We start from the raw sequence: 12,157 nt of genomic DNA on the forward strand, positions 1-12,157 counted from the left end.
TAGTGGGGTTTGATAGAAGTGGATGAATAATTTAGAGCATGTGAAATGCAGAGTTGTCAAGGAAAATTCTATTTTTAAAATAAGTCTCAACTGTAAGATATTTAACTCTTTTGGATAAAAACTGCGTTCCACCAACATAATTAGAAAGATCAAGATTAACATGGTAATGATTTATTTTTTTAGGTCATCTTCAAAGTTCTATTCTTGCTGTAGCTTCATTTGTAATCCAGACAAATTCATTTTTGTTATATATGCATGGAGTTACAGAACCCACAAATATCACACCAGAATTGTTATCTTGTTTGCTGGTGTGTATATATAATTCTCACCACGATATAATTTCTAAATTTAACTGGAGTTTGATTCTTCTCTCTCCCTCCCCCCTCCCCCGCCTAATTTATAGCTTGTTAAATACAGCGTTTTTAATAATATGGTATCAGTGTTTCCATGAGGGCGTCAGTTGGGAAGCAAGCCTCAGATTTACTGGGTGGTGGCTCTTCTTTTGGAAGAGTGTTCTTTTTTAGCCCCATCTGCTTTGGCAGCTGCTGTACCACCCATGGTATATACAAATTTAGGAGCAGTGCATAAGGATTTGCATTTATTTCGCACATGGTGTTCCCTCCTTGGTTAGTCATAGGTTTGTAAGGCCAGAAGAGACAGTTATGATCTAGTACAGAGGTCGGCAGCCTTTCAGAAGTGGAGTGCCGAGTCTTCATTTTTTCACTCTAATTTAAGGTTTTGCGTGCCAGTAATACATTTTAACGTTTTCAGAAGGTCTCTTTCTATAAGTCTTTAATATATAACTAAACTATTGTTGTATGTAAAGTAAGTAAGGTTTTTAAAATGTTTAAGAAGTTTGATTTAAAATTAAATTAAAATGCAGAGCCCCCCAGACCAGTGGCCAGGACCCGGGCAGTGTGAGTGCCACTGAAAATCAGCTCGCGTGCCGCCTTTGGCATGCATGCCATAGGTTGCCTACCGCGATCTAGTAGTTTGATCTCCTGCATGAAACACACAACTTAATTTCACCCAGCAATTTCTGCATCAAGTCCAAAATATCTGGTTGAACTAGAGAACCTGTTTGATGATGATTGATTTAAATGGGAAAATGAATACACTCCCTAGTTACTTATCCTTGTCCATTATGCATAACCATCTCTCGTTAACATGGTTTGTTTTTAGTGCATATGAAACTGATTTTGAAATAAAAAAAAATGGGCACTTCTATCTGGAAGGGATGCATGATAGATCAGAACATGCTCTGTTCAAGGTAATCTTTGTTCTTGTCATGAAAGTGTGTAAGACAGTACTGGCTATACATCAAGCTAATTTTAGGAAAACATCACATTGGTTACTCAGGAGAGTGGTCTTGCCTGACATAAAATCCTTGCTCTTGTTTTGATAATAACTAGCCATCCACAGCAATAACCATTGCTTCCCAACTCTATTTTAACCCTTCTGCCTAGAGTGTTCCACCAGAAATCCTGCCCTCCACTTGGTGTCATGGACCACATAACATTTCAGGTTGTTCATTTTTCGCCGTGCCCACAATGACACAGTTCAGCTTCTTTTTAGCATCAGTGTTTAGGAAGGAGAATTGAAATCACTTTAACCTATGTTCTCATTTCAGATTGTTGCCTGAATATTATTCTCTCTGTCAGCGATCAGTGTTGTTGCTCTCCAAGCAAACTGAATAGTGATTGTTCTCACTATTAGTTTCTCAGACTTTGGTCAAGGTCATTGTGATTAAAAAGTAGAAAAACACTAAAATGAAAGCTGTTTATGAAAGCAGCTAGCTGAATACTACAAAGATCTTGAGCAAGATGCTTAGTGTAAAGCAAGATTTAAAATGCCTGAAAGTTTCTGCTTGTCTTACTGATGTTAAAGCTGAATTAGTGTATGACATTAAGTTACATACCTGAAAGTCACATTTTATTTTATTTTTATTTTTATTTTTGGAACTCTAAACATGTCTAAGTCTTGTTTGGGTAAGTTATCTGGGTAACTTGGGTAAGCATTCTAATGCTTTGAAAATTAAAGTAAAATATAAGAGACAGTTAAAGAATATGCTTATACATATAGCTACAATTACATACCACTGGTTTCTTAGACCATATTGCACAAACAGATGCTAATTCTGTGGGAAGCTCATACACCAAAGTTTTTTGTGATGTACCAGTTGCATGAAAATCAAGTATATGTGAAGTGGAAATTTTTGGGGGGCTTGGAGTTCATTTCTCGGGGGGCAATTGCTAAAAAGCTTGTGGCTGCCGGATTACCAATGGAAATGCAAACACCAGGTATCGAGGAGCTATAGCTATTGCATGCATTTAATTTTAAAACTTTCTGGATTTCATTCCTACTAGGAATAGATGTTAACACTCTTGGATGTGTGAATATCAATGCAAATGTGTTAATAAATTCTGATGGGTTTTTTTGTAGGCATGCTTCCTAAAAATAAAGTATTGGATACTTCTTCCAAAGATTTAACTCCAAGGTACTGGTCTATATTTTTATAGTACACTTTTTCTACACATTTTGTTAAATAGTGTATACTGTTAGCAAATGCAGAGTACTGTCTAATCCATAAAGCTCAAAGTGCTTTATGTAGGTGGGTATGTGTCATTATCACATCTTACAGATAGGGAAACTCATGCTCAGTTAACTTTAAATGTTTTACTCGAGATCCCACAGTGAGTCCGTAGAAATGTGGGAGAATAAAATGTATATTTAGCGACTTTGCACTAGTCTCTGCCCTATGCTGCCTCCTACATAAATATAAAGTTAGTTCTTGATTCAGGATTCCTCCCCATTTGTGTTTTTCTACAGTGCAATAAATATTACTTACTTGAATTTTTCTACATTTGAACAGTATCCAGTATTTATTTTGTTAAAGTATGGAATTTTCTGATATTACATTTTTGTAAGGATAATACACTTTGAACTATACCTACCAGTGTATGATGCTGTGGAGGTTCCCTGTGCAGGAGTACTGATGCAGTTCTGCGGCACGAGGGAAGATTGGCTCCATATACGCTAGTGTAGAATGGGAACAGAATACAATGGAATATACAAGAAGTGGCCAATGAGACTCTGATGACATTGATCTAATTGCTAAAAGCCCAAGGAACAGTGACTGCAGGGGGCTGTTTGCAAGTTGGGGTTGATTCCATTCCCACAACCACTTCATTTTTCTCCTTTTCCTAGTCTACCTCAGGGTTTGTGCAATAAGTTGTGAATCCTATCATTTGGTATGGGGACTGAGGTAAATAGGGAAGAGAAGACAACTCAGACAAACTACAAAAAGAACTAATCTACTTGCAAACACTCTCATTTGCAGTAAGTTTCAGGGCTTTGCTTTCTTGTCCATTAGTCTAAAAGATGAATACAATAATGTAAGATTAAACTCAAATTCCTGTTGGAACTTAAATACTGTATATCTAATACTTAGACATATTGTATATTGAATACTGAGACATCCATCCTAGAAAAGGGACAGGATCCATGGAAATGAAAATAGGGGTGAGAGTAGTGATATTTATTCTACATGGCCAAAAGAGTCCTCTTAAATGATTTCTGTTCATCCAAAGAGTGAACTGCTCACTTTACTCAAATGTCTTTCATCAATAACCAGTTTCTTTAAATCAGTCATGTGCAATTGTATACACATTCATACAGTTAGTACAAAGTTTGTACGCATTCTTGCTTAATCGTACTTTCTAATATGATTAACTACTGTATGCTAACTAGTGATGGATAACTAGAGTTCCCGTTTTTTAATGTTTGAATATCCTTTCTTAAAATAATCAGTTTGAGACTTCTCGTCAGGATATAAAAATATATATTGGTATATTATTTCATAGAAAGGTCTGCTTGGAAATTCTTGACATTTAAATGTATTGTTTGCCCACAAGAATAATTCCTTTTTTTTCCTTATTATTTTACAGCTATGATTGGTTCCAAACAGATCATTTGGTCACTGTTGTCATATATACTAAACAAAAGGTAAATGCATTTTATCAAAATAAAAGAACCATGAAATCTTACTGTGAATATGACCAACTGATTTAATTGGGGATTGGTCCTGCTTTGAGCAGAGGGTTGGACTAGATGACCTTCTGAGGTCCCTTCCAACCCTGATATTCTGTGATTCTGTGAACTATGTTCTATGAGTTCTTCAGCATTGTTCTTATGTTCAAAAAGTATTTGAAATTAAATTGAAATAATTTCCTTTTCTGTATAAGGGGATGAATTCAGAAATGGTGATAGTTGACCATCAAGATGGTAGACTGAGAGTAGACAGCATTCTGAGGGATTATTCCTATCTCTTGCATATTGGTAAGTGCTTTAGTTTTGCTTTGGAAAACATTAAAATTGAATTCTATCGAGTTTAATTTTACTCCTCCCCTGTCTCCCCCCCTCCCATCTCGTAGTTAGTGCATTTGTGTATTTTTATATCTTATGCTTCTACATTTCCCATCATCATGTTCCTATTACGTCTCTGGCATTTAGGGCAATGACGAAGTTCCTCCACTCCTGTCTGTTTCTGGCAAGTCTTTCAGTGGTTCCCCAGCTTTGCCCCAGGTTTTTCAGTTCAGTTTCCACCAGCGTGGATTTGATTTAAATCAAATTGATTTAAATCACTAGTCAGGAAGACTCGATTAAACATTGATTTCTACATAAAAGTGCATTCTTGTTGGTTGTTATAACCTTAATACATATTCTTCACAACTCAGAGATAGATGTAGGTTTTATTTTTAGAAGTGATTTTTTATATTTTTATTTTTTATTTTTCTATACATTTTTAAGTGATTGATTTTGAAAACTTTTCTGATTAATTTTACAATTATATCAGAAAATGAATGATTGTTTTCTTATTTCATTTACCAAAGGTAATTGAAGCAGATATTTATGAAGTCATTGGGAGGTGAACTATCTCCAATTCAACAGGTTAATCATTAATATTTGGAGGATTTTCTTGCCATGCTGTATTAGGAGGAGAACATCACCAGACAGACATTTAAATTGTTTTATTTAATTAAAACAACAATGCTATGTATTCTGGATTTTTTTCCTTCAAAAGCAACATATAACATTTTAACAAAACAAGCATATGAATTTTTGAATTTAAACATTCAAGTTTTTTAAAATAAGGTTTGATTTTGTTAAAATTGTGTTTAACTAAAATAGTTAAATGAAATATTTAAAAAAAAAAAAACAACCAAACTTAAATCGACACTGTCAGCCAGGTCAACATGAGAAACTTGAAATGTTGGCTTCCACAGCTAACTCAGTCGTCTTCACCTTCACTTCCTGTTTGTTCATAATCTGGAAAAGAAAAACAAGCTTTCCTGCTTTTTCGAGTCCCAAATGATTTCTCAATTTGGAATGAATTAGTCCAAAGGAAGAAAATATTCTTTCTACACCGGCAGAAGAACTTACTGCTGTTAAAAGTGAGATTATCACTTCAACAGTCTCTGAATCCAAGTGCTTAGGTGATTTCCACCAGTTCCCTGGTGTGACTTTCTTTAAAACATCAGCAGCAAACATATATTTCTTGAATGGTTCACCTTTAGCCCTGAAGTTTATTATAGTTGGCATTATGGAGGGATGATTGCTGGATGTCCATGTCATAGCCAACTTCTCTTTGTCAGCAGTTAAGGTTTGACCCTGGTACCAAGTATTGATAATATTTGCAAGAAAATGAGCTGGGGATAGTGCTTGTCCCATTCGGTTTTTTTAGTGCTTGTAATTTAATTCTGTCATTGCATATTTCTCTTTTTAGGATCTCACTCGGATCCTTCCAAATTTCAACAGCATCAGCAATAAAACAGCTATTTCCCTGCATTTTGTTCAAGGCTACAGAAATAGGCTTCAGGGTACTCAGCATGTGTTCAACATGTCTCTTAAGCCCAATGTTGAGAATCCTGGCTGTGACAGTGCCATCCATTTTTTCATGATTTTGTTCCCAGACTGTCATCAGATTAGGCCAGTTCTTGATACAATGCTCAAAATAGTCCACTACTGAGTTGCATCCCATGTCTTGTGGGAGGGTTAGCTTGGTTCCTCCCACTTTTTTCAGAGCAGCTGCTGCAAAGTGGTTGTTACGGAAATATATTGTAATTTCAGCAACATTAGCCTTTATTTCTGGAACTTTGAAGTCTTTGGCTAGGAGGTGCGTCTAATGAGCACTGCAACCGTATGTTGTTAGCTTGGGACTCTCTTCTAAATTTGGTTTCATCTTGGATCCATCTTGGATCCACATCATTGTCTGTGACCAAGCTGCGTACCAGACATTTGAATTTTTTTTCAGTTTGTTATAGCTTTTTCTGCTACTTCTTGTAAGTATTCTGCTGTGTGTGCATTTCTTGATGTATCAATTGTTTCTGCAAGGAAGACATTCCCTTCTTCTGTTGTCACACTAGCATATAAAACAAGATCATTGTGGACATTGTTCCACCCATCAAGACTCAGATTAACAATTTCACCCTCTAGACCTTTTGCACACTGCTCAATTTCTCTTTCATACACTTTATCCAGCAATTTGCCTGCAACATCTGCTTTGTTGGATGGACTGTATCCTGGTCTTAATGACTGAACCATGTTAATGAAGTTAGGGTTCTCAATCATAACGAAAGAAGCATTTGTTGCATAAACAAACTGGGCAATTTTTTCATCAATTACCTCTTTTTGTAATCTGCTGGTTCTTATCACAAGCTTATCTATGGAGGTTTCTGGATGATGGAGCTTTTTTTTTTTCTTTTTGCTACAGGAGATATACTGTGGCTATGTGACACACATGATGTGACTGAAACACTACCATTAGCAGATCACTCTGAACGACAGAAAATGACGGTGATCTTGAAGGTGGATAGTCTTCAGAATCCTGCATGTTGAGGATGGATTCTCCTCAACAAAATAAGTCAATGCAGTTATTTAATTATTATTACCATACTGCTCATTTAGTATTATTCATTGCATTCACTGACACTCAGTACTACTTTAAAGGTGAAATTGTAAAAGGAAGATCTTCTTATTTCAGGTCTTTATTTTGTATCACAACTGCATCTAAAATGATAGTACCATGGAGTAACAACTATATTTTTTGCTCAAACATGAGAATTCAAGAAGAGTCCAGAAGGCAGATAGGCAGTCCTTAAGAAAGAAGTATGAAATAAAAAAGTTTACCAACCTGAAGATGCTACACATTCCTTTCATCATCTTTGTCAAGGTTCCTCCCCCACTCTGAACTCTAGGGTAGAGATGTGGGGACCTGCATGAAAAACCTCCTAAGCTTATCTTTACCAGCTTAGGTCAAAACTTCCCCAAGGTACAAAATATTCCACCCTTTGTCCTTGGATTGGCCGCTACCACCACCAAACTAATACTGGTTATTGGGGAAGAGCTGTTTGGACGCGTCTTCCCCCCAAAATACTTCCCAAAACCTTGCACCCCACTTCCTGGACAAGGTTTGGTAAAAAGCCTCACCAATTTGCCTAGGTGACTACAGACCCAGACCCTTGGATCTTAAGAACAATGAACAATCCTCCCAACACTTGCACCCCCCATTTCCTGGGAAATGTTGGATAAAAAGCCTCACCAATTTGCATAGGTGACCACAGACCGAAACCCTTGGAGCTGAGAACAATGAAAAAGCATTCAGTTTTCTTACAAGAAGTCTTTTAATAAAAATAGAAGTAAATAGAAATAAAGAAATCCCCCCTGTAAAATCAGGATGGTAGATATCTTACAGGGTAATTAGATTCAAAAACATAGAGGACCCTTCTAGGCAAAACCTTAAGTTACAAAAAAGATACACAGACAGAAATAGTTATTCTATTCAGCACAATTCTTTTCTCAGCTATTTAAAGAAATCATAATCTAACACATACCTAGCTAGATTACTTACTAAAAGTTCTAAGACTCCATTCCTGGTCTATCCCCGGCAGAAACCAGCATGACAGACAGACACAGACCCTTTGTTTCTCTCCCTCCTCCCAGCTTTTGAAAGTATCTTGTCTCCTCATTGGTCATTTTGGTCAGGTGCCAGCGAGGTTACCTTTAGCTTCTTAACCCTTTACAGGTGAGAGGAGCTTTCCCCTGGCCAGGAGGGATTTCAAAGGGGTTTACCCTTCCCTTTATATTTATGACAATCTTCAACGCAGTTTCCTCCTGAGAAGGAACACTTCTCATGATGTTGTTTCATGCGGGCAACCAGGCCTTGCATTTCTTTGTTGCACTGTTTGCATTTTACATGCATGCCTGTCTTACCCACAGGTAGAGGAACTTCATTAAAATATTCCCCAACGGGGTCTCTTTTACGGCCTGCTGCCATTATACATTTTCCCTTCTAGTGAGAGAATGGTATGATAGATCTCAAATCAGTGATGGTAATGTGCAGAAAGACCTCAAGCCTTCTGGAATATGCTGCTCAAACGGTTTCACTTTTGTTTCTACTGCCTGTCGCTCCCTTCTTGCATTTATCTCCAGACGTCTTCTCCTTGTCCCGATCTATTCCACCCCTAACAATCTTCTATTCATTGAACTTTTTGAAACTTTGCACTTCTAGAGAGAGGTAAGGGATTGAGTACAAATTTGCAGAGGGACAGTAGGGTTGAGGTCTGTTGTTTCTCACCTCTATATGTTTGTTTATTTTAAAACATTTTTGCTGTTAACAAGCATGTTATCTCTGGAGACAAATCCACAGTTTGAGAACTGCAAAACTAAACAGTATCTTGTAGTATCATCAGTATCTCTGATGGTATCTTCTAGACTGAGCACTGAGTCCCATTGGGTAGATAGATTATTTAGGTTAATCTTTCTATGCAGAAGACCATAAGATTGGGTCCCTAATCCATGAAGTATTGAAACTCATTTACAAAACTTTTCTTAAACATTACATTCATATATTGTTTCATACTATAGAATTAGAATTTATAATCCTTATTCCATGATGAGATATCTTTGAGCTATAATGTATCTTAATAAAAACTATCTTTAGATAGGGTTTTTCCTCAAAAAATCCGATTTAAATAAATATCAATTCCCCTCCCTTCTTCTCCTCCCCCCCCCTTAAAATAATTGATTTTTATCCAGGCTGGCTTCTACAGCTCTTAGCCATATTGTTTTCAGGCGGTCTCATTTTCGCTTGCCTTCAGGTGTCTATCTTATTGCTACTCTGGTGATGGAATCAGTTTCCATCCGAAGCGCATGACCAATACATCTCCAACGCCTCCTGGAAATGATGGTGCTCAGATCCTCTTGGCTGCACTGTGTCAATAGATCTTGGTTTGAGATTGTTCTGGGCTAAAAGATATGGAGGATTTTTCTGAGGCAGGTTGTATGGAATGAAGGCTGTATGGACACGTACTTTCTCATTCCCCAGCATTCTGCACTATAAAGTAGTGTTGAAAGTACGTAGCTCTGATAAACTTAAGTTTGGTTTTGGTGTTGTATTTTGATGATTTCCAGACTGTATTTAAGCTCCTGAAGTTGTTCCTGGCTTTATTGATTTCGTTCTGGATGTCCTGGCTACATTTCCCATATAAGATGTTAATTTATATCATGATACTCTGGAGTTTAAGTAAATTGTGACATTTGTCACCTTACAAATATTAATTTACAGTGAATACTTACCTTTTTGCCATCTAAAGTTCTTTGTATTGTTCTAAGCTATATGGAATGAGCTGCAATAACAAAAACTTAAAATGTTTTTTTGAATCACTTCACGGTAAGTGAATAATGCTGTGATTGAGTGCATGGATGGGCCACACTGAGAAGGCCATACTCAGGGAAGACTGCAAGAAATAAGGCAGAAAAGCCCCAGAACTGATGGTTTATTCTAGGTTCATCAAATTAGTAACAAAAGAGTTGTAGTACTACACTAGTTAGCAAGAAGCCAAACACAGTCCCCTTTAGGCATAACAGCCCTTGGCTCCCATCTAGACAACCAAGTCTAATATAGTGAGAGGTTACTGAAAATGCTATTCACTATACTTAATCTACCAATCCCAAAGGGTCAGACACTTACCCTCAGGTGAATGTGAATCTCAGATCTTGTCCAAAAACCACGCTGTCAGGCAATCCTTAACTAAATCTAAGATTTATTAAAAGGAAAAAGAAAGAGGAGAGTTATAAATGGTTTAAAAGATCAATATGCATACAAATGAGTGTAAAGTCCTTAGGTCAGTTTCATAGCAGAGATGGTAAGGCTGTTGATTTGTAAAAGTCTCTCTGAAATCAATTCAAAGGGTTATAGTCTAATAGGTAGTTAAGGTGTAGAGTCTATTAAACTTTTTTTCCATGAGAATTCCAGGGTAATCCAAGTCTCCCTGGAGATCTCGGTGCTATGGCTTAGACCTTTCCTGTTAAAGTTTAAGCAGGCCTGAGATGAAAGGATCAGGCCCGAGGTTTCACTTCTATAGCTCTCTAGCAGGCTGACAAGCCTCCTCACAGCAATCGTCACAGCAGGGCCTCCCCCCACCCCATCCCCGAGGAAGAATAGGCAATGCAGCTTGCCTGTGTACCTGTGCTTTGAAGCTAATCTTCTATTTCTTATGCATACACAAGTAAACTAAGTTTCAGAGTAGCAGCCGTGTTAGTCTGTATCCGGAAAAAGAAAAGGAGTACTTGTGGCACCTTAGAGACTAACAAATTTATTTGAGCCTAAGCTTTCGTGAGCTACAGCTCTCTTCATTGAATGCATGCTCAAATAAATTTTGTAAGACTCTAAGGTGCCACCAAGTACTCCTTTTCTTTTTACAAGTAAACTAGTTATACTCATTCTCATAAGGCAATTAGCCAGCCCTCCATTATAACATAGTTTGTTAAACTGAGGGCAATGTAGATAATGTGTTCCTGCAGTATCTCACATCTTTGATCTTAAAGTTAACTGAACTATTCACATACATAATGTAAGGCAATTAAGACATGAAAAGCAATGAGTATGTAGAAGCTAATTTGGCTACGTTTACACTTCTAACAGGATATTGGTAAACAGACAAATACACTTAGCATCTACACTGGATTTCTATTACTATAAATTAACAGGTTAGTGATTGCTAGTCTAGTACATCTCTTTGAAATTCACATACAAGGGAATTGACTGGATACAATTGTAATGCCTCTTAAGTTGTTATGGGTCATACACAGGTTGGCTGATCTGTCAGTGTCACAGATGCTGATAACTATAGAAGAAGGCAATTTGATTTCCAATTATATCTAAATAAGAGGATGTGCATTTTCTTCATTTTAGAGCTGAGTTATGCAGTTCAAGAGGACATTACTGGTAAGGTGTTTCCTTCCTTCCTGTTCTCTACCCCATTAATGTCAAAACATGGAAACTTAAGTCTATCTACTTTGTTCTGCTCTTCTCCATCTGGCTAGCACATATTCAACAGATAAATAATACCTTTGCCTATGAATAATGCTTTGACACAGCATGCTATTTTGAACAGTCAAACAAAACTTAATTTTTTCCAGTATTTTTGTATTTGAAGCCACAGGAATTAATGTATCATTTTCAAGGGATTTTGCATGACACTAATGTCATGCTAACATTAAGAATATAGTTCTTAATAGATCTGTAGAACAGTATTTCAAAAGAAAATATAATTATGTCAGGGAAAATCTTGGTGTGCTGGGAGTGAGCCTCCATATTTTTTCTGCATACATGTATCGTTTATAATAAGGGACTCTCCGTAAAATTAGACCAATATTCAGTAAAGTAGTTGGAGAGTGAACATAGTGTGTATGGATTTTTAAAAAGTGTTTTATATAAGAGTCATATAGGGCCAGCTGCCTTCCTGAACTGTCCGCTTTCTTGAGTCATCACAATGGATGCTCAAGTTTTAAAGTGAATACATCTAGATGCCTTGGAAATATTTAAGACAGAATTTCAGCATTATTCTGGTCCCCTGAAGCAACTTTAAAATGTATTTCTTAGTGATTAGAAACATATTCTGCAGTATATTTGCATACAGGACTTTGCATTAGATTGGATTAATCAGTTTTTGAAATTAATCTGCATATTAAAATAGTCATAAAATAGAGGGGCTTGTCACTTATGCACTACAGAAAAGGTGGTACTATTTATCAATAATTGGTAACTCTGAAATCATAAGCATTAACTTTTTGACCAGAAGAGCAAAATGTAGTT

The 12,157-nt window shown here is 36.7% G+C and overlaps 1 protein-coding gene across 6 annotated transcripts in view; it reads left to right on the top strand.

Annotated features, from left to right (window-relative positions):
- The window catches only part of CYB5R4 (cytochrome b5 reductase 4), an 83,898-nt gene that overhangs the window by 19,236 nt on the left and 52,505 nt on the right, over nt 1-12,157 (top strand). For 4 of the 6 annotated variants that reach the window (XM_077812764.1, XM_077812760.1, XM_077812763.1 and 1 more), the window contains 4 exons: nt 2,443-2,497; nt 3,948-4,005; nt 4,245-4,338; nt 11,255-11,287. In XM_077812764.1, coding sequence (XP_077668890.1) covers nt 2,443-2,497; nt 3,948-4,005; nt 4,245-4,338; nt 11,255-11,287 — 240 coding nt within the window. The remainder of the gene's footprint in view (nt 1-2,442; nt 2,498-3,947; nt 4,006-4,244; nt 4,339-11,254; nt 11,288-12,157) is intronic. The other 2 variants (XM_077812761.1, XM_077812766.1) reach the window with 1 other exon arrangement.

This window comes from Eretmochelys imbricata, chromosome 3 (genome assembly GCF_965152235.1).
Source record: "Eretmochelys imbricata isolate rEreImb1 chromosome 3, rEreImb1.hap1, whole genome shotgun sequence".
In the NCBI taxonomy this organism is placed as follows: Eukaryota; Metazoa; Chordata; order Testudines; family Cheloniidae; genus Eretmochelys; species Eretmochelys imbricata.